General features: G+C 37.5%; 1 protein-coding gene across 1 annotated transcript in view; it reads right to left on the bottom strand.

Annotated features, from left to right (window-relative positions):
* PALLD (palladin, cytoskeletal associated protein) overlaps positions 1–22840 on the bottom strand; it is a 186221-nt gene that overhangs the window by 31331 nt on the left and 132050 nt on the right. Inside the window, exon 11 of the mRNA XM_021555592.2 lies at positions 7161–7856. Coding sequence (XP_021411267.2) covers positions 7161–7856 — 696 coding nt within the window. The remainder of the gene's footprint in view (positions 1–7160; positions 7857–22840) is intronic.

Here is a 22840-nt window from a genome sequence, read left to right on the forward strand (position 1 = left end):
AAGCATGGAAACACCTGACCTGTCGTCTCAGTTTGATGCTGGAGTTCTTAATCAAGGTACTTCCTCCTACAAATCACGATTTTCACATCTATCATACTGTAGATAACCTCAATTTTTAAAAAATTGTGACAAGCATAACTTGCAGAAACAGGAAAAGTACAAGTCTCATCTATATAGGACAGCAATGCCGTTTACTCTAAAATGAAAGTTGGGAGAGTGTTGAAGGCTGTAAGATCAAAAGCTAGAGAAGTGTATTTTTCCTCAGAGTGGTCTGGCGAAATTGTAATTTCCGTCATTGCTGGTTGACTAAAGGAACGTGCCAATTACTACAATATTTGTTTCAATTCCATTTGAGACGGAATGCAATGGACAAGTCACAGTACACAGCTGCAAGAGCAGACCAGCAGCTCTGTTTCAAAGGGGGAAAAGGTGCGATCCCTGATATTGCTTTTCTCATGATTCCCACTCCTTTAGCATTTGGATTTAAGGTTCTAAAGCTCACTGAGACAGCAGTTATATTTTGTGTAGAATGATAAAAGCAGTATTTAATTACCTTCTACAAGGTAGTTTGGACAGTCTTGCATTCAAGTAATGCTCTCTTTTCCATTTTCCATCCTTTTCCAGAAAGCAGTAAATCAATATTCATGTTCTTTCACTAATTCTGTACAGTCATATTTTTTCCTGTTTTTAACTAAGGTAGTATTACTGAAGATATCTACTTTAATGAAAGGTCTGCTTTTAGGAAAATCATTAATTTTTAAAGTTGCCTTCAAAACAATATATGTATAGCTAACAATATATATATATTTTTTTACTTAGAAAGAGGTTGGACAAAGCCACACCCTTTAGTGGCAGGTTTTATGCTTTTTAAAAGCAAATATTCACTAAATAAATAGTCAACAAATCCTTCTCATGGGATTATTTGTGCTTTCACAAGTGGTCATCTAAACATATAATGTATGTGCTTAGATATAAATTTTAGGCATACTTATTTCTGTTCCTTCACAAGTAACTTGTTGAGTTTTTTTCTAGGAACAGTGAAAATCAGTTTCTAGCTTCAACAAACTTAACTGTGAATTAACCCCCCTCAATCATATGTTTCTGTCACATCAACTCTCTTCCCTGAAAGTGTTTTGTAAACAAAAGCTAATCTGAATACAACAGATCCACCCACCCTGGAGTTTTCTTTAGGTAAAGAAGGAAAGAACTGAGATTTTTCATAAAACTATTCAACAAACTTACTCCAGCCAAGTTTTACCTCAGAAATTACTGACAAGTGCTCATAATTCCCTTAAGTACTTAATTAGCTATGCAGTTCCACCAGCACTTCTCTTCTGCTTAATAACACAATGCTCTAGCAAGACACAAAGTCTACCAAATCTACTCCATTAATAAAAAGAGGTTATTGCCAAAGCTTGTTCAACCAACACCACCACAGCTTGAAAATGCGAGTCACTACAAAGTGTCTAGATCTTACTGGAAAATTGAGATATAATTTTTTCAAGGGAAACACTCACCATGTTGTTACAAATAAATGCTTAAAAATATTTTAAAAATCATTAGTAGGAATTAATGACACAAAATGACACAAAGCTTCCTTTTGTTGTTTCAGATGTCCAAATAAAATACAGTAAACTCACAAGTAGGTATTCCCATAATACATGCAAGACTGTAAGACCACATGCTATTAAAAAAAATTCCAAAACAACCAAACCACAAAAAACTCCATTCCAAACAAATTAACAATTCCCACTGTAATTTTTCCAAATTTTCCAAATTTAACTGGAAAGAGAATTCATTGGTTCAAACTGGTTTAGCTGATGTAGTCACTTCTACAGAATCTCAGGGCTCAAAAACAAGGAAAATGTTGAAACAGCACTGTGGTATTTACTGTTCATGGGCCCACAGAATACAGGAATTGAAGAGAGGATTAGAAATGATTTTACAGAATCACAGAATATTCTGAGTTGGAAGGGATCGGCAAGATAAACTGAATCTAACTTCTGGCCCCACACAGGCCACCCCAAGATTTAAACTGTGTGCTTGAGGGCATTTTCCGCACACTCTTTGAACCCTGCCAGGCTTGGTGCTGTGACCACATCTCTGGGGAGCAGTTTCAGTGCCCAACCACCCTTTGGGTGTAGACCCTTATCCCAGTATCCAACCGAAGCCTGCCCTGACACAGCATCAGACCATTCCCAGGTCCTGTCCCTGGTCACCACAGAGGAGAGATCAGTGCCTGCTCCTCCTCTTCCCCTCACAAGGAAGCTGCAGATGCAGTGAGGTCTCTCAGCCTCCTTTTCTCCAGGCTGAACAGACCAAGTGACCTCAGCTGCTTCTCATATGGCTTCCCCTCAAGGCCCTTCACCATATTCATTGTCCTCCTCTTGACTCTAATGGCTTAATGTCTTTTTTGTATTGTGGTGTCCAAAATTGCACACAGGACTTGAGGTGAGGCCACCTGAGTGGAGAGCAGAGCAGGACAATCCCCTCCTTGCCTGGCTGGGGATGCTGTGCCTGATGCACTGTTGGCCCACCTGGCTGTCAAGGCACAATGACTTTCTGTCGGTCAGGACCCCCAGTCCCTTTCCAAATGGCTGCTCTCAAGCCTCTCATCTCCCAGTCCTCTTGTATATCCAGGGTTGCCCTGTCCCAGGTGCAAAATTTAGCACTTGACGTCATTAAACTTCATACAGTGGGTGCTTGCTCAACCCTCTAATTTGTCAAGATCTCTGTGTAGGGCCTCTTTGCCCTTGAGGTAGTTGACAGATCCCCTCAGTTTAGTATCACCAGCAAATTTACTTAGCATTCCTTTGAATTCTGGGTCTAGGTCATTTATGAAGAGCACCGGCCCTACAGCAGAACTGTGTGGAGCCCCACTGGTGACTGCCAGGCTAAGATAACCCTGTTTACTGGAATTCTTTGTGCCTGACCCATGATCCAATTGCACACCCATCATATGATGTGCTGATCTAGATGAATGCTAGACATTTAATCCAGAGGACACCATGAAAAACAGTATTGAAAGTTCACCTAAAGCCTAATGATATTACATGAACAGGCTTCCTTTGGTCATCTAGCTGGGTTACCTTATCATAAATGGAAATGAAGCTAGTCAAACAGGGCTTTACCCTGATGAAGCCATTCTGGCCAATGACTTCATTACTCTTCAGGTGTTTTTCAGTAACTCCAACAGTAATCTTCTCCATAATTCTACCAGGCACTGAAATGAGACCAACAGACCTGTGGTTTCCTTTGTGATGTTCTTGAAAACTGGGAAACATTAGCCAGCATTTTAGTCAAGTGGGACCTCTCCAGATTCCCAAAACAGTTCAAAAAGTCATGGAGAGGAGTCTTGTAATGACATCAGCCAGCTCTTTGAGGATTCTTGGACGAATCCCATCAGGCCCCATAGATGTACAGGGATCCAGCTGGAACAGTGATTCCCTCACAAGTTCAGAGTTAACTCTGAGTTTATAATTCTCAGAATCCTCATCCTTCAGCTCAGGGCACTGGGACCCCCATAGTCCATAACTGTTGCTGAAGACCGAAGAGAGCATTAATCACCTCTGCCTTGTCTATGTCCCTGTTCATATGGTGAACACCCTCATAATTTAACAAGTCACTGTTATTTCTGGACTGCCTTTTGCAACTAGCATATTTTTAAAAGTTCTTTTTATTGTGCTACACAGTACTGGCTGGCTTCAGCTCTAACTGAGCTTTTACCACACAATTTTCTTCCCATGGAGGCAAGCAGCATCTCTGTAGTCCTTCCATGCCACCTTGCTTCTGCTGGTCAAATATTTACTTTTTTTTGCCTTACTGCTAGAAGAAAATCCCTCCTTAGCCAACTCCTATGGTCATAGGAGGTGGTGCTTAAAAAGTCACCAGCATTGATGGACCCTAGCACCATCAAAAACATTTTCCCAGGGGACCTTACTCATTAGTTCCCTAAGCAGTCTGAAGTTTTAAATCCAATTGCTTTGTGGTTGCTGTGGCCAAGACAACCACCAATTTCCACTTCAGTCATGAGATTCTCTCTGCTAATGAGCAGCAGATCAAGGAGGGCATCTTACTGAGCTGGCTCTCTTAGTGTCTGCACCATGTACTGATCATCCAGCTGTTTAGGAACCTTCTGGACCTGCTTGTATTAGCTGTATGGTATTCCCAGTTTACATTTGCCAAGTTGAAGTCCCCTGTAAGGACAAGAGGGTTAACTTAGTTCTGTTCCTTAGTTCCTTAAAGAACAACTTATCAGCATCACCATTCCGGATAGGAGGACTATAGTAGACTCCCATGATGACATCTGCATTACTTGTTTTTCCCTTAATCCTTACCCAGAGGCTTTTGACCATGACATTGCCAACTGTAAGCACCATTCACTCCAGACCCTCCAGTACACACAGTGCCAACCTCCCTGCCTCTCCTGCTCTGCCTATCCCCCTCGAAGAGTCTGTAACCATCCTTCATGGCACACCAGTCCCAGGACTCATTGCAGCAGTCATTGCACCAGTTTATGCCAATGATGTTGTATCTCTGGGACTGGGCCAAAGCTTTGAGCTCCTCTTGCTTTGTCCTGCATCACTCCTTGGATTGATTTCTCTTCTAAGTAGAACAAATATGATACATGCATGAGAAATTAAATGACCAAAGAAAGGTGATGAAGGGAAGGTTTGACTCTAAGAGGAGTAACAAAGACTATTGGTTTATATACAGCCATACAGAACTTTACAGGTGCTGCCTTTGACTACCCTCACCTGCAATATTTATTACTTTACCTTTGTTCTACTCCTACCACAACATAAAACTGAAAAAAATGATGCCTACCAAGTTCTGCTTTTGAAGAGCAGATCTGTAGTTATGCCAAGATTTAGCAATGACACAGTCTTTGAAGATAAATAGCTTGACTAATATTTCAGCTGCTGAGCAAAACTGAATGCTGCAATTTGTTCCTTGCATCCAATCTGTAAATTATGATACTGTCAGGAAACAGTATCATTTTCAACCAATAGATCTTGGATATCATGGCAAAATGGTGAGACTACAGGCCAAAGTTATGGAATAGTGTGTGGAGCTCAGAAACTATGTCTCGGAAAGATAAAGATGCTGAAGAGGACTTGTGAGGATGAGGCAAAAGACAAAGGAAAAGAAGCAAAACGTGGAAGGGGTCAAAAAAAAAAAAAAAAAAAAGAACTGAGGGTATAGCACAAGCTATAGAAGAGACTTAAAGCTGAGGGGCAAATGGAGGCCAGGGGAAGAAAGTGCTCAGGAGTGGTACTTGAATTATGGGAAACAGTGATTTACTCAGCAAGACACACCACACATTAACCTACACAGTAACAAGAAAAAGGAGAAGCCAGGGAAAAATTGGCATCAAAGATACATAACAATAGATTCTGGCTTTTCTGCATCACACAGTACATATTTTACCATGTTTTAATGTTATAATTCAGATGACAAATGCTCGCTGTTTGTATATATACACACACAAACTATATACACATACATTCAGTATAGTTAACACAATCCAGCTCCCATCTGGACTTTATTTCCTGAGGGAATGCAGAAAAACAGCCAACCACCTCATCCTCAGCTCAGACCCCAAGGTTGCTGCCTTGTTGGGGTGGGGGAGAGAGGAATATGGGTAGACACAGCATCATGTGCATACCCAGACTGGCTGCTGCACTTGGGAAAGTGAAGGGCATAGGGAAGGGGGAAGAATCTTTGCCAAGTTGTTTCTCTGTCTAAAGATCAAAGGAAATGAGGAAGACCACAGCTAATGCTTCATGTGAGATCATGTATCCGTAAGCACAGAGTAACAGGGAAAGAGGGACACAGCAGAGGCTCAAGCTGCTGCTATTATCCTCACAGCACACAGAGGTGAGCTTAAAAATGAATCCAGTTCTTGTCAGAGCTGTGTAGCTGGATTAGAGCCTTTTCTTGGAAAATCAAGGGTAATAGTGTTTCGGTGGGCTGTGCTTACTGGTCAAGCTGTCAGTAAATTAATCATGCAATTTTCAGTGCTCAGTATCAATAGTGAAACTCAGCCAGTGCAAAGGACACAGTCAGACAGAAAATCACAACTATTATGACTGCAAGGGCAAATTGCACTATTTATTAATTTTTCTTCTAAAAACATTTCATGGCCAGACTCCATAATGAGCTGTATGAAACAAATCAAGATAAAGAAATGCTTTTTAAAGCATGTACATGACTTATTACTTTGATGTCTGTCCTCTTTCTTTCTCTTCCTTTTCATATCTTGGACTGAAATAACAGAATTTCCCACTGCAACAGTATGTAGCTGAGCAAGTCACCTAGATACTGTAGATATGTTTAGACAAACTTCTGGACAAAGTTATAAATAAGCCTTGAATACAGCTATTCTCATTTTTGTTCTTCAGCGTGTCTCTTTGTTCTCTAAGGATGGAATGAGAGTCTAGTGCCAGTGGAAAGAAAAACTGATCTATGATGGGAGCTTACATGCTCCAAAATACTATTTTGGCTTTTAGAGAAGACAAAAGGGGAAAATAAGTGTGCAGAGTTGTTAGGGACAGGGATTCTGTTTGTTTTTATGCACTTCTATTTTAAATCCCTTCCTAAACACTTTCCCAAATTTCCTCAGAACAAAATTTCTAGCCAAAGCCAATGAACAATTATGGCCACTTTGTTATAAGATGTATACTTTAATACCTTTTATTTTCAGTATCACAAAGCTGTAGGGACTTCTGAAAGTTATTCTCTTTACCTGATATTTCTCTACCTGCAGATGTAATAGGAACACAAACTGCAAATACCACTGAACATGTGACTTTAAAAGAACTGGGCCGTGAGAAGGGTTTTCTTGGATCTCCTTCCACTGCCCTGGGCCTGCAGAGCCTTTTGCTCCTCCTTTCACATTTTCTTAAACTCCAGTTTAAAGCTTAAGCTTCTCATCTTTCTTGTTCCTACTTGTAGGGTTCTTTCAGAACCTCACTTCTGTGAGGGTTAAAAAAATATCTCACATCTCTATCACAGAAGCATTTGCAATTTATTCACACATCTCTCCCTCTCAGATAACTGCTAACAGCAAAGGACCCTAGAAAAGTATAAAGGAAGCAAGAGCAATAATCTTCATTGCAATCTTCAGCACACCAAGGAGCTCATCAGCTGGTACTTACGGAGGCGTCACTCCTTTTGGGAGGCCTAACGCGTTGACAGAAATGGGTGGTGGCTGGGATGGCAGCATGGAGCTGAGAAAAGCTGCTGGCGACTGGCTGGAATTAGGAAATCTTGGAGTTGGAGACAGGCTGTGGGAAGGTGAAGAAAGTGAAGGAAGAGGAGGGGGTGGAGGAGGTGGAAGTGGAAAGGAATCACACACTGGATATGTCGCTGTTGGACTAAAGACGGGTGGAGGTGGGGGTGGAGGGGATGGAGAAGAAGGAGACCAGGCATATTCCCCTTCTGGAGCAAACTGCTGAGAGAAAGGAGGAACTGGCACTCTTCCAAACTGTTTCTGAGAAGCAGTTGGAGACATAGGAGAAGGAAGGCTAGATGTAGATGACCCAGAAGATGGAGTCACATAACCTGAAGCAGGGCTGATGTTCTGGGCAGCAATGAACTGCTTAGGCCGAGCATAGTTGAAGGAGCTGGAAGACTGCATGGTTGGGGAAGTATGAGAGTTAAGAATACTCATTGGCACAGGAGAGGTGGCAGACTGGCTGGACTCAAGCTCCTGGAAGGAGGGGGGAGGAGGAAAGGAAGGAGAAGAGGGAGGGTGCTGATGATGATCGGGTTGCTGTTGGTGACGATACCACTGTCCACTTTCTTGTTCCAGACGAATTTGGTTCTGCAGTTGCTGTATTTTTTGGGGATCCCTGTGGAAAGGAAAAATAGACAAAAAGATGATCAGACATGCAATTCTGGCTGGGAGAAGGTAAAAGTTCCACTGATCTGTGCTCCAGGAAAATGGAAAGAAAGGGCAAGTTTAAAGCATTTACATATGTTGAACAGCCCCATTTCTTCAGTTAACACACTGCTACAAAAGTACATTTTTGTCCTCAAGATGAAGGAAAAAGGGTATGCATAACAGAATTTAATAGAACCATTAATTCTTCAAAAAGGTAAATTATATGGCTATTTGAAGGACTTAGGATATTTTAAAGAAACAATCCAGATAATGGAATTAAAGGTAAAAGTACTGGAATTCTTAACAAGGTTTCTTTTTGTTTCTTGTGATTTTTTTTTTTTTTTTCAATGGCCCTGTTTCAATAATAAATTCAGCCATAGCTGAATTTCTGCTGTAGCCTCTGTGTGCCAATCAGACACACCTAATTACAGCCGTACATGAGTTACTTGGAGACAAGAGACCAACTTCTGTGTTAGAACCATCCATGTATGTAGATGAGCAAAGACTTCTGAGAAACATCTGTAACCTAGGGAAGCTGTGAACTGAGCTTCCCCAGGTCTTTGGCCCCACTTTTTCTCCCCAGTTTTATTTTCAACTGTAGGTCCTGAGACAAATCTTAGTAGATACTTAATATTGTTCTGAGCCATTGCAGTACTATCAGCTCAAATGGAAGTAAGAACTTAATTTAGAAATGCAGAAATTCACTGCAAGAAGATTAGACACAAAAAAAGTTATTATGCAGGAACACTCAGAACTCTTAATTAAGGGGAAAAAAAGAAAGAAAAAGTAAAATGTTCAGCGGTGAAGCAAATCAGAACTGGTTTTTTTTTTTTTCTCAGTACAGCAGTTTGAAAGACATTAAGCTCAAAATTAACTGTGTGGTCTATCATGTGAGAATACATCAGACTGACTTGGTTAAAAATTGTTGTTTTTCAGCTAGAAAACATAACTTTATCTCAATACTCCAGATATCCACGAAGTTTCAGCATATGCACATATACTTTTGCTGTATATTTAATATATAAATACTTTATTGTACACAATAATTGTAATTGTTTATGTATAATTTAGGTCATCTAAGTAGACATTTTAAAAGCAGCCTGCCTAATGCATGGCATATGAATTCGTGATTCTGGCACAACAATATACTTTTGTTGATAGCAACAAAATTAGAAATGGCAATAACATCATATTTTCCACTTGAAGATTAATTTTGATATTCCAACCATCTACATTTCCCAGAAAATGTTTTCTGACAATAATTCTGCTTATATCTGGCCAAAGGAGATTGCTTAGATAAGAAAAAGGGGAGCAAACTGTTTTAGAGCAGAAAACTGAAAAATCAGTTACTTACACTTAACAGTTGCCTTTCTTTGGTGGTGTTGTAAACATGGTTCAATTCTAGCAATGTCTCACTAACAATACAAATTTCAGCACTTCAACAAAGATTAATTTTTTCTTTTTAACTTAGCAACAAGAACATCTGAATGTTACAGTTCACTCTGTAAATTTTATAATTAATTTTTTAATGTTGACAATAGAGACTAAATCCCTATCAGTTCAAGTTTCCATTTCACAGGACACAGGTTGAAACTTATGCTTCCATTTTTTTGTGAAATTACTTAACAGTTACTTTTATTTAAATCTGTTTAAACAACACAATTTTAGTTTCCATCAGCAACTTTCTTAGTTGATGACAGAAACAGTTCAGGTCACTTCTGACTGGACAGAGAAAACCCTGCAAGATTACTGCTTTCTCTTCATTCTGCATCTTTGGCTTGAATATTTGCACACCTACTATCCAATGCCTCTAAAATTATTAGCAAATAATAGTTATTTTATTTTTCATCATCATTGACCTCAATTTTTTTTGTTTATTGCAGATAGACTTAGGTAAAAAACAAAAAAGGGGAAAATTTAGCATTGTAAATGAGGTGTTGAATATAGAAGAAACGTAGCTGTCTCCAACACTACTATGTTTATCCAACATGTGCTGAAAGCAAGTAGGAGTGTCATGTCTTGAGACCTTTTTATTTGCATTTGCCAAATCACATGGCACCGCGCCTGGCCAGCAGCATCCCACAAATGCCCATCTATGGCCCTGTCAATGCAAGTGCAGCGCTGCAGCACTGCTGCTGCACTGCTGCGGACCCCGCCGGGCAGAGCAGAGACCACACTCAGGGTATGCCTACAAAAGGGTCACAGGCAAAAATGAAGTTGCTCAACTCTCACACTAAGCTTGACTTGAGGCCACAGGCATATGCATGCCTGTAAATCAGGGTTTATTAGCTCAGGTCGCTACTGATTCTGCTTGAATAGCTTTTGGTCAGCTCAGAATCCACCTAAACCAAGTGTTTATTTGCTTGAAGAATAGCATGCAAACACAACCATTATCACATCAATCCATGGGGCAAAAAACCACAAAGACCATCTTAGAGTAAATTTTCATGCCAACTGTAAAAGTGCACAATCCTTGTCTGCAAGGGAATGTTCTCTACCTCAGAGCTATTCTTTTAATATCAGACATTGCTGTATTATTTTCTTGAGGAGAGGTATCCTAGAGATGTGTCATTTTGAAGAAGAAAAGGAGAGGAAAGAATAACAATTCACCAGTGTTTCTTGGAATGACATCATTAGTTGTGGAAGTTCTACACAGGTAGATCCCTGAAAGATAACACTGCTGTGACAAAGACAGGGAGAGCCTAGCTGCCAAAATGATGAAAATTATTAACTTCTCATTAGCAGCAAAACAAAGAAGGTAATTAAAAGAGTTTAGTTTTTGGATGAGATTACAAGAAAAACTAATTTAATTGTAATTACATCCTCTTTCCAATTAGTTGAAATATGCTTTACAATTTTAAAGGGCACACACATGCATTCAGGGAATGCATCAAGCTTGTCTAAACAATAGAGCAATAAACTTATTTTCTCGTGTGGAATTTTTTGTTTTGCCAAATAATTAATTATAAAAATATAAGAATGAGCATTAAAAATATTTTTTTAGCAAATTCAATCAGCAAATGGTAAAGGTAAGTAATTAAAAAAATGATAGCTAGGGTAAAATGAATCTTGAGAAATTTCATCAACTCACTGAAAAGTACTACATAAATATGTTCAAAAGTTGTGCTTTAGAATTTGTGGTGTTTTTCCAATACCAGATATTCTTAACCAAGATACTAAAATACATTTTCAGGTGACCTAATAAGTATGATAAAACAGTTCCAAAATGCAAGCAGTAAGGCAGTAAAACGTTATTGAAAGCAGACATCAGTTACAACAGAGGCGAGGTTCTGAGCCACGCTGCCTGTAAGAGCAGCTTCGTGCACAGGTTTGGTACTGGGCACTCGGAACATGCTCACTAAGGTGTTGACTTTCAGAGCTAAGGAATAGCAAGAAACATTTGAAAACCGATGTCAAAAGCAAAGACTTGAGACGTGAGATGTTAGGTTTCTTAGTGGACAGCACAGTTTAATAGCTACTTGAGAAAGAATCATATTGTGAGATGTGCACTTGGTTTAAATTACAATAGACTGGTTTATATTTTATCCCATTTTCATAATGATTTTTCTTCCTGATAACCTCTGTATCACATTGCTCTGAAAACAGAGCAGTGTGTGACTGAGAATTCAACTGGTAACAACCCCCAGCAGGAACTGTGACTCCAAGTGCCTGAACACAGTGGAGTAGAGGAGGGGACACAGGTAGTGGTTTCACATCTCTCAGTCTCAACAAGACCTGGCTACTGGATTGCAGAGACCTTTACAGCAGATGGCATTTCCAGGAATGCAGGAAATCCTTCATACTTAACTTCCCTCCTAGGCTTATTCACATATGCACAGTATTAGGATATGTACTGGCTTTACTTTTATCTTGCATTACAAAGCTTATTTAGAGAAACAATGTCCCTCTTCTGGGAAGTATCTTACTATTTGCAGTTTAATCATCCACTTTGTGTACCTTTAAACACAAAAGTTCATATGGAAGCCCTTCTATCCAAACTACCTCTCTTGGAAGGGGAAGTTCCCAAACAGTAGAGAAATGCTGTTCAAGCCTTGAAGCCTTTGTACATGAAATGAACCCTACTGAGTTTTGCCTACCACGAAGTATGCAAGGACATTGAAATTTAGTCAGTGTTTTACAGCACAGTATACAAAGTAAATGGAAATAAATGACCACAGGTAAAGAACCAGGATTAAGTGATGTTTTCTATAACTTTTTAAAATTCCAAATTTTGTCCCTCCTGATCTTAATAAAAGTAAATGGAAAGCAGATGAAGAAAGGTAATTTTTGTTTGAAATAAAGAGTCCTATTTATCTCAGGTATGGAAGAATAACGAGCTCCTTTCTGTCTCAAGTCATTCCTGAGCAAAAGCAGACCAGCCCCTTCACAATCCTATCAGTGACCTGCTCTTGGAGAAACAGATGGTGCAGTTCTACAGAAATATACAAAACATACCACTGAAATCAAGGTACAGGAATATTTTAAATGAAAAATAATCAGAATTAAGCATCATTTTAAAAGGTTGAGCTATTTTTCTAAGATTCAAAAACAATGCCAGAAAATGTCTGTATATTTGGGATAACAACAACTAACCTCCATGAACTCTACTTTCCAAAGAAGCTCTAGCTGCTAACTCAATACTGTTGCTTCAGAATTTTGCCAGAGCTCTACCAAAAGGGAGATGGCTAGTTACTATCACACAGAATCAAATGGCAGGGGCTCTTCTCACCGAGTTCCATGCATCTCTCTATGCATAGATGTATTTTTTACATGTGTACATTTAGATATATTTATCGCTAAACTTCTGTATTTATACAATAAAAGCCAGGATGAATTTTTTTCCATAATTTGTTAATTTATTAAAATTGTAAAGTATTACATATATTTATATCTTTCTAGCTCCCAGGCAGCCAAACTGGATACCTACTTCTGCATCTGCTGCTCCCAGCAGCTTGCAAGACAGATCTGCCAGGTAGCTCTTAATGAGATTTAATTTGCTTTCTATAAGTACAACATGAATATTTTACCAGTTGAAAGTTAGTAATTTTCTTAACTACTTCTGATAGTTACTATTTAAGAACTAAAATATATATACCAACTTATTCAAAATGTGATAGTAATCACTGATATCTGGAATTCTACTCTTGACAAAATTCCTAATGCAATTTAAAATTTTCCACCAAACTTATCAATTACTGAGTTGTTAAAAACTAAAACCCCCAAAACCTAATTTAATCTGCCAGTGAATTAATTAACAGACATACTGAAAAGAAATATTCAGAATACAAAAGTAACTCAGACTGAAGTATTTACTGAAGAAATATTTGCTTATTTTTAGAAATGTTAAAGATGTACATATATGTCAAGGCAAGAATGTGAAGTAAAGGGAGAACAGTGCCCCTTTTAACAAAAACTGCTGTGTATTCAACTCACAGCCTCCAGGCTGTATCAATATAAATGCATTTAGACAAGCTTTAGATTTTGAGGCTGAACAGTTCTTATATTGTGGGGGAAAAAAATGGGGACTGGTTTAAATTCTGCAAGGATTCATATTTATGTAAGACTAGAATTATCAGTTAAAATAAAACTGGGGAGGGAGGCAGGTGATGGAGGGGACAGGATGGGGGAATAACAACAACACACAGAAATCAGCATGAGTTTAGGCTCTAGCATGAAAATATTCAGAGGTATATTTTGTCCTCATGAACAGATTACGAGGAGGATGCAGGTTGTCATTACAATTTAAATGTCATGCTGCGTAAGTATACTGGAGAAGTATAACTAGGAACCATCTCCAGCAGCTGCAACCCTTTAACATTTTTATTACCTTCCCTTCAAAGCTTAACAATATGAAAATGCAGATTCATGCAAATATTTTCCATATTTCAGGTTGATATACAGGAGCATTTATAATTAGTTTCAATGTAACTAAACACACTCCTAGAAAAAAGAAATACTGTGCAAGAACTAACACAGGGACTGTGTTATGAGCACTCTGTGAAGCTGAGCTTAATGTTTCATCTAAGAAACTTCATACACAAAGTTGAGAACTGTAAACCATCTGCATTGTTTGTGAACTCTCTTGTAAGGAAGTCCTGCTGTAATTTGGCTGTTAAAAACCTTTCTATCTATCCTAAAAAGTGGCTGTTGTAGCTGTGCCCATTTTCCACTCTGGTTTGATTATCTGTCAAACACATCAAGGTAATTTCTGTGCTAAGGAAACCAACACTGGAGATGGTGCCAGTATTCAGCAAACACAAGCCATTCTTTCAGAGACAGGAACCATTTTTTACCCCTCAAAACCACTACGGGGACATTTTCAAAACATGCACCAGTGAGATAACACATTTAGCTTGGGTACAGAAAGAGAGGAAATGGTGCTCTTGTGCACATTCATTGTTCCCAAAAGTCATAAAGATACAATACAGCTTTGCAAAAATACTAAACTTCATGTCTCTGGTAGGGTTAGATCATAAGAATTGGTCTGATAGTCAAAAATCTGTCTGGCTTGGTAATTCGATTGTGTTGCACAACTAGTGCACAGGCTATCCAGTGATGGATATAACAGTTAAAATATTACACAGGCAACAGGTTTTACTGACAAAGGAAGCTAAAAGTGTTATGTTATTAAGAGGTAAATTGTACCGAGACACTAATTACAATACAGGTTCCAATCTGCAGCTGAATCAGCCCAAAGTGTAGGAAATCATTATTTGGAATGCAGGAATGAACTGGCCTCCAAACAAAAATAAGTCTTCTGACTTTGATTATGCTATACTATGTAGAAGGTTATGTTCTGTGCTGATTGGTATATATTCCAAGAAAATAAGGGGTGGAAAAAAAAAATCAAAATATGAAAAAGTGTGCTAGCCTAAAACCAAAAGTGAACAGAAGAAAAAGACATAGTACTATACATATTCTCACTGCACATGCACGGTTGCCTTTTTAAATTTACATGTCTATTTTAAAAGTAAAATATTTTATTAATAAGATGGTGTATAAATCATTACATTTTATCTACTACTGAACACCAGAGTTAGGAGTTTTGCTTAGTTTTATCCCACTCAATAACTGTTACAGTGGGCTTAAAATTGCACTTTCAGGTCTCCAGTATTAACATTCTAGTATCTGTCAAGTGAGTTCTTTGGGTTACATATAAAGATGACTGCTTTGCACTATTGAAAGAGATACTTTCATGAGGAAGAATGGATAATATATTAAAAAGGAAAAAAAAATAGTAGCTACTGGATGTCCTGATGTTAAAGGGAGCACACAGTTGCTCTTAATGTGCTTTTAGGAAAATTTTAATTTCAACTCTCTATTAAAAATACTCACAAAACTAAGGTAGGTTTAGAACCTAAGTTCTAGGCCCTTTTATTAGCTATTCTGTATTCACAAACAGGTCTGACATTTGAGCAGGTAGCTGCTTCATGTAAAGCTGGGATATTACCAGCTGACACATCGGTAGTTTATGCAACTGAAACTCAGTGGAAGCACCCTATTCTTAAAGGACCATAGGAAAAGGAACAACTGAAAAGGAAATAAATATATAAGAGCTGGTATTTACATGAAATAATTATATACTTCTGCAATGGTTCCATTATAACAATATGATAGACTTACTTTGGGTGTCAGCCCCATCTTAATGCCGTAACAGTTTGGTGCTATACCATTCTTCCTGAAGTCCTTCTGTGCACACAAGCATAACCCCCTCAGCAACATACACAAACTTTAATGGAAGGAAAAGAAGCACCAAGAAGTAAGATCAACTGCTAAAGACAGTATTAATCTTTCAGCCTGGTTGTCAGGAGCACTGGAAACTGACAGTAACGTTGCAACATTGCCCAGAATATTTGTGACATTTACTCAACCAATACAATCCTAACACAATTATAACTTAGATTTGATACTGCAGAATATGATATATCCCCAAAAATAAAATAATTTACAGGCACCGTCAACACCTTATCTAGCCAGACATGTACTTCACAAATGTGAGTTTGGACGTCAAACTTTTTTGTTTGTTTGTTTTCAAAAGGTGTCTTCCCTGATGTATAAAGAGACAAGAAAAACTATGATACCCAAAATGTTGCTAAAGAACCCTCAGATATAAAGAGCTGCTACTTTTTGCATTGTAAACTTAATTTCCTCATTGATTGGCTAAAACAAAGCAAAAAAAAAAAATCTTTCAGCAGAATTACTAAGAGAGGCAAAATCCACCTACACTACACAGATGTCACTGCAGTCAAAACCTGCTCTTAAGTAGTCAGAATATATTATATGCCTGAACATTTGAACAAACCTGACCAGTACTAATTACATTCCCTATCCTCATAAAGAAAAACAATGCATACTGGAGTTGCACAAATTTGGACACTGACATAAAAACTGAATTAGCTTCTTGCAATGGCAACACATAATTTTAAATAGAATTTTGCTTATAAATTGATGTAATGGTGAGATTTTTTTTAAACTGCTAGCTCAGTGTACAGTATATTGTTCTGGAAAGCTTAAATGGAATACCTTATGCATAAATGGCAGAGCAAATAATTTCTTTTGTACTTCAGAGTGAAAATACATTCCATAAAGATGATTCACTTCAGGTACTATTTGTTTTTTACTACAGCAAACAACCTTGAGTATGGGAGACATATAGTAAGGACTTCTTCTCTGAATTAAGCAGCTCCTTAAGTGATGTATAATCGTATAAAGAAGGAATCATACAGGCAAACATGCAATGAGAAACACTTGTTATACTGTGCCAGAGTATGAATGGTTAGTTCCCTCCCTAAAACTGTTTTGAATCTTGCTTGGCTCCCAGTGAAAGCAGTCAGCCATCTTATACGGAGAAAACAAAAGAAAGAACTATATTTCATGTTTTACCAAATGTAATTGTGACCAGTATGGTGACTAGCCAAAGACAAGGAACCTAACACTTCTCCTAAGGGAACAGTAAGGACACATCTGCATTTGGGTTTTCGCTTGGGCCAGAAATGTGCTTTTAAAACAAATTTCCAACCATTTCCTACTTCCTTTTTTTCTGGTTTGCATCCATGAGAAGCCTTGCGAGAACATGAACTACTTTTCCATCAGGTGAAATGAACTAACCATCTTGAGCCACTAATGATCTTCACTCTATGGAACATACTAGAGCTAGTCCAAAAGGAAAAACCAAAATTCCATGCTCAATGACCCTGAAGTGTGCAGATACAACGTTCTCAGCACGTTTTTTTCACTCTATGGAGCCACCCTTGTATCTGTACACTATTTGCTAATAGCCAAGCCATGTAATCTAAGAGGGTTTTCAAACTAAGTGTGTATACTACAAGAAGTTCTGGTTTTATATATTGTATGTCAATTTCTGGTAAGTCAAACACATTTCTTTCTAAATGAATACACTAAAAATTAATGTCTTTGATTTAGAGAGTTTTCTTTACAGGATTTCTTTACACTTTCAAAGCGTACAACATACTGATGTGTAATATATATAAAAAATAGGGTATCTTGCATATTATTTAACATTTACATATTCAGAGACAATGCATTGACCTATTCTAGTCAGCAATTTTACTATTTCTATGTTGTAGTAGAGATATTCCTATTCAATTACCCACAGCTGACCTCCAGAAATCAATTCCACTCCTCCAATCTGCCCTGCAGTAAAAACAAACGTATTTTTTTGCTTTCAGTATGATCACAGAGTAGTTTGTAAGAAGCTAATTACAAAATGTATTTCTCAGGATTTAAAACCATTTTGTCTGACAATTATGAAGATTTTCTCTTTACAGACTCATTATTTTGATGACTCATGCACCTTCTTAGTCTGGAGCTGGACACTCTCAGAGAAAGAATATTAGAAACAGGACTTGTCTGATTTAAGGGTTCCAAGTTATATTTTTCTATATTTATAAAGATGATGTTTATGTTAAAAATGAACATTCCAGAATGGATGGCAAGAAGAGTGGTTTACCTACTTCTATAGTAAAGTTAATTTGGTTATCTTGACCAAGAGCAGTTTGTTTTGTCCGTATTGTCCCTGTTGTAAAAAGATTTTACATTGAATTGTATGTGCACTTTATTCTTGCCTGTATTTCTTGGCCACAGCAGGGAGGTTGGAACTAGATATTCTTTAAGGTCCCCTCCTACCCAAAGTGTTACACAACTCATATATAAATTGTTTCCTTCACATAAGTAGACTACTACAATTATATTTGGAAACCCTTGGTAAATCACCGTTAGTAAACTGAAATTAGAAAAAAGTAATCAATGCTTTGTTTCTATCACTCTAAGTGCTACCAAGATGTAAAAGTTGCAATAGTTATCTTTCACAACAAAGCCAACACTAACTCTGTGTGTAAACCTTCTCTACAAGTATCATAACAGCTTGGACTCCAAGTATCATTTATCTCAAAAACAGCTGATATAAAGAAAGAGAAAAATCAGGCTGTGCTTTGATAAACAACCAATAGTTCATATGAAATACATCATTTAGGACTTCCAGGTTACTTCAAAGACAGAAGGATATTGACAATAACAACATTGGAAGCACTAAAGTCAGCATCAGTGGGGATCATACTGTTCTTCCTCTTTTCACAGTGAGCTTCCACATGATCCTATTCCTCTCAGCAATACTCAGATCATGGTATAATGCTGGTCTGCCTTCTCATCTGGCTACCTGCCGCTTCCCTTGCACTACCAGGACATCTTCACCACCTCCTGTGAGCTTAAGAAGACCTTCTTAGGGTGAATGATACCAAAATCCATGACTTTTACCTTCTTTCCCACTACATATGCTAGCATCTCTGGAAAACCATGCTTCATTCTCTGGAAAACCATGATTAATTCTTGGGAAAATTATGTTTCACTCTCTGGGAAGCACTCTTCTACAATAATCTCATCTACTACAGTTTTTTACTGTGAACTCAAGGAAGGTTATTTGAGGTGTTCGAATCTGCACGACCCTTGTGTCTCTCTGGGCAAGTTTACTTAAGCTACTCTGTAGCCACAACTAAAATTTACACAGTACATTGAACCTGCTTCTCATTTGAAGGATCTTTCTAGTCCTATTCTGTTTCAGGTAGGAATGTCAAGCATAGCACTGAATAAAACTGTACACAATAACAAAAGCATTTGGATGATTTGAGGTCAGCTAACTGATTAGACAAGTCATACAAAATATGCAGAAAAATAAGTAAAAAGCCAAAAAGCTAGAAAAACCAAAACAAATTTAAAAATTTAGTAGCTTTTGTCATAAAGGTACAAAATAAAGCAAGGACAATAAAGTTCTCCAACTAGTTTCCTAGATATATATCAGGGAAAGTGAGCACCCAGAATTGCAGAGAGACTTTGCTGCTTAGTATTTCTGTTTGGAGGAAAACAAGTACATTCCCCTACAGCCATCCTCTTTCTCATGCCAAGACTGTAATGAGTCCATGCACTCAGACTTACCACACTCATTACATTCTCACGCCCTAAAGCCAGCATTGTTTGAAGCTGTCCATTTTTCTGGTCATTTCATAAACCTTCAGAGACTGCAGTTTTCCAAATGAATTTCAAGACTTCAATATACAAGTTACTTAAATAATCAGTAATCCACCAAGCTTTAGTTTAAAAACTGGGGAAACAAACTTTGCTAAGCAAGAATTGATAGCACATAATGCTTCCTGTACACCGTCCAGGCAATACTTCACAGATTAGTTATGTCTGATCTACACTAGGGAGAACATTTGCCTGCAAGAGCCTAATACTAGAAATGACATCTCACGATTCAAGTTTTTTGTTTGGTTTAAATTAGTCTAATGTTTAAAATCTTACATTTGAAATTAAGAGGAATCAGTAAGGCAAAAGTCCCAGTTTCATATAATTAATAATTGAAGGAAATGCTTTTCGACCCTTGGTTGACTCAAAATTTTTCTCATGATTTTTAGCAGCATGATCTACTTCCCCAATGAATCACTCAGAATGAATGAGAAGAGATCTGCTTACTTGGAAATAGCAACAGAATCTCGCAATCGCCTTCAAATCTTCTACACATTACATAGCTTTATATTTCTGAAACAAGCTCCAGATGTGTAAAACAGTAACATTCAATTTGTGATATGACTAAAAGATCATTTGCCTTTTTTACTGTCCTTCAGTTTGATGTCATGTCACTCTAATTCTTCTAGTCAAAAGGAGATAGGCGAATGTTCTCATCACTCCTCTTTGGCATCTCACATAACTAGTAGTAGAGCCTCCTGGAGAGTCAGAGAAACCTCCAGGGTGCAGTTCAGAGTGTGTAAATTTGATGCTAAATGTCAGAATGTATGAAGACTCCCTCAAAGAGCGTCTTTAGAAGGCATCCCAATAAACCATAGGCTTCAAAATAAAGACAGACGACTCAGATTTGAGCAGAAAACACATAAAATGTTCAACACACCCTCAGTAATGCAGATAAAAATAACACTACCCAAAATTCTTTCCCCCACCCACAACTTAGTAGCTCATGAGACAACTGAAGAACTCAGAATACATCACATGGTTTCACTGTCACACTAGACTTAGGATTTAATTGATTAAAGTACCTTTTTTTTCATATACATTATGAGTTAGTTAACTAGTATGACAGCTCTTATTTATCAGTTAACAAATGTCCTTAGTACTCTTGATGGGGAATATTCTTTTAGGTAGAATTAGTATCAGGGAGGATCCATAGTTCCAACACTACCACACCCAGCTAGTGTCACCATGTAGGAGTAGAATTAATAGAAAAGGTCAAATTGTTTAACAGCATTATGAAGTAACATTGTTAGAGTCAGGAAGAAATCTTGTGATTATTTATCAACACCATCAGCTGTAGAACAAAGAGCTGAACAAAAGCCAGGAGGAAAAAAATCCACTAGTTTAAAAGGAGACTCATTTACTCATTTAAAATGCAGTCCTAAAGAAAGTCAGAGAAGGTGATGAACAAAGATACGCCAAACTGATTTTAAACATTGCCAAAAAGGCACAATATCACATTCTATTCTGCATGAAGAGGAATGTGAATATTTTGCACCAGAAGATCAGACTGGAACAGGAACGGCAAGCTTGGTTTTAATCACACTAATCTTGCCAATTGGTTAAAAGTGAGACATCTGCAGTGCTTAGACTAAAAAGGCTCAGATCAATGTAATTAACTTCCTTGTACTTTATGTTCCCTAAACAATCAGAAAAACAGTTCAATTAAAATGTTAAACAGTGTTTTTCAGCACAGAAATGCATATCTTGGAAGTACAAATGTAAAAAAATACCCTAGTCATTTCATGCACCAGGAGCAAACCTAGCATTTACTTTTCCAAAGTTTTACATCTTTTATTTCTGCAAGATGCCCCCAAATCTTTTTATAATTCTTTCAATTGCATATAAACATAATCTCCTGGTATTAGTATATTAGCTTGGCTAAATATAGAAAGGAGCACTCACTTGTGTTTTATGAAGCATTTTCTTTGGTATGCAGCTAATATAAATAAAATGAGCAGAGAGAAGTTGGCAGGGTTCCACTGACATTACATCACTTTTCCTTAATAGGAAACCTCTCTGCAACTTAACATCTTGCTTTAAACACTCAGAAGTGTCCACAAAGTCTTCAGTGAGGATCATCATATAAGGCCAGGAGCTAGCTGCAAAGGGCTAGAACATGGAGCTGGATCCCCAGTACAACATTGAAAAGAAATTCTCTAGTGAAAACCACATTTTAAATGTCACCAACCACAAAGCAAAGGAGTTGCATAATGTCTAAGAAAAGACGTGTAAAATGTACATAATTTTAAAAAGAAAAAACAAAAGGAAAAAGAAAATAAAAAGAAGAAAAATAAAAGGATAGAAAGAAAAGAGAAAAGGATAAAGTTCTAATTTCTATGATGCTACTTCTGTAGACTCAGAAATTCCTCTAGAAACCAACAAATTAAAAACAGAAGCCTAATCCAACAGATATAAATAGGACAGAGACACAAATATCTATCACAGTTTCATTTGCTGCTTACTCTTTGTGTTCCTCAAAAAGAAAAAGCCTTCTATTTTGAAGACATTAATTACTGTAAAATATTATATGATATTTATTTACTAAGAGACAGATGTTGCCACCCACATAGGTTGAGCTCTTCACCAAAACAATAGGACTTTTTAACTGTACACAATGAAAAATTATATGTGCAGCAAAACCCAGTGGATCTACAAGATTCTTCTGAGAAAAAGACAAGTCCTTGCACTCAGTTTTTCTCATCTATCACTGAGATTTTATTGTGTCATACATTGAGGGATGAAAAGCAATCCACATAGTACAGGAAGAGGAAAAGAGCCCAGAGAAATTTATGTTGATGTTGTAATTTATGTAAACATAAATGCTGATTATTGTATTTCTAATGTGTATATTACTGAGCAAAAATCCAATTCTCCTTCAAGTCTACATGCTGTATTTTCTGGCATGGAATTTTATTGAGAACATAATTTATTGAGGCACTGTCACACAGACACACACATGAACACAAAAATGTATTTATCACAGTACAAAAAGTCATGGTAGGTCATTTTGTCCTCTGCTTTTTCCAAAAAAGTTTGAGAGAAGTTCACTGAGTGGCTCCTACTGCTTTTAGCTGCAGCTGTGCAGCAAACAATCTTAAAAAATTTACAGTAATTGTTGCCATGTTTACATCAGTGTCTCTCAGTAAAAAAATTTCTAATCTAGTAAAGGTATGCAAAAAATAAATGTAAGCTGAGCTACACTGAATATCACTCTGATTGCTCTCACTTAGGAACCATCTGATCTTACAATGCCATGAATTCTCTATCCCCTTTACTAAGACATCCCTTAACACTTCTTATGTCCAAACCTGTTCTTTCACTGCTGTTTGTGATGGCACATCTCAGAACCCTAGCAGAAAGGACAAGTGAATTAAAAGCTGAAAGTCAACATAGGATTGGGTAAATTGATGG

Source organism: Lonchura striata, chromosome 4, assembly GCF_046129695.1.
Source record: "Lonchura striata isolate bLonStr1 chromosome 4, bLonStr1.mat, whole genome shotgun sequence".
NCBI classification, from domain to species: Eukaryota; Metazoa; Chordata; class Aves; order Passeriformes; family Estrildidae; genus Lonchura; species Lonchura striata.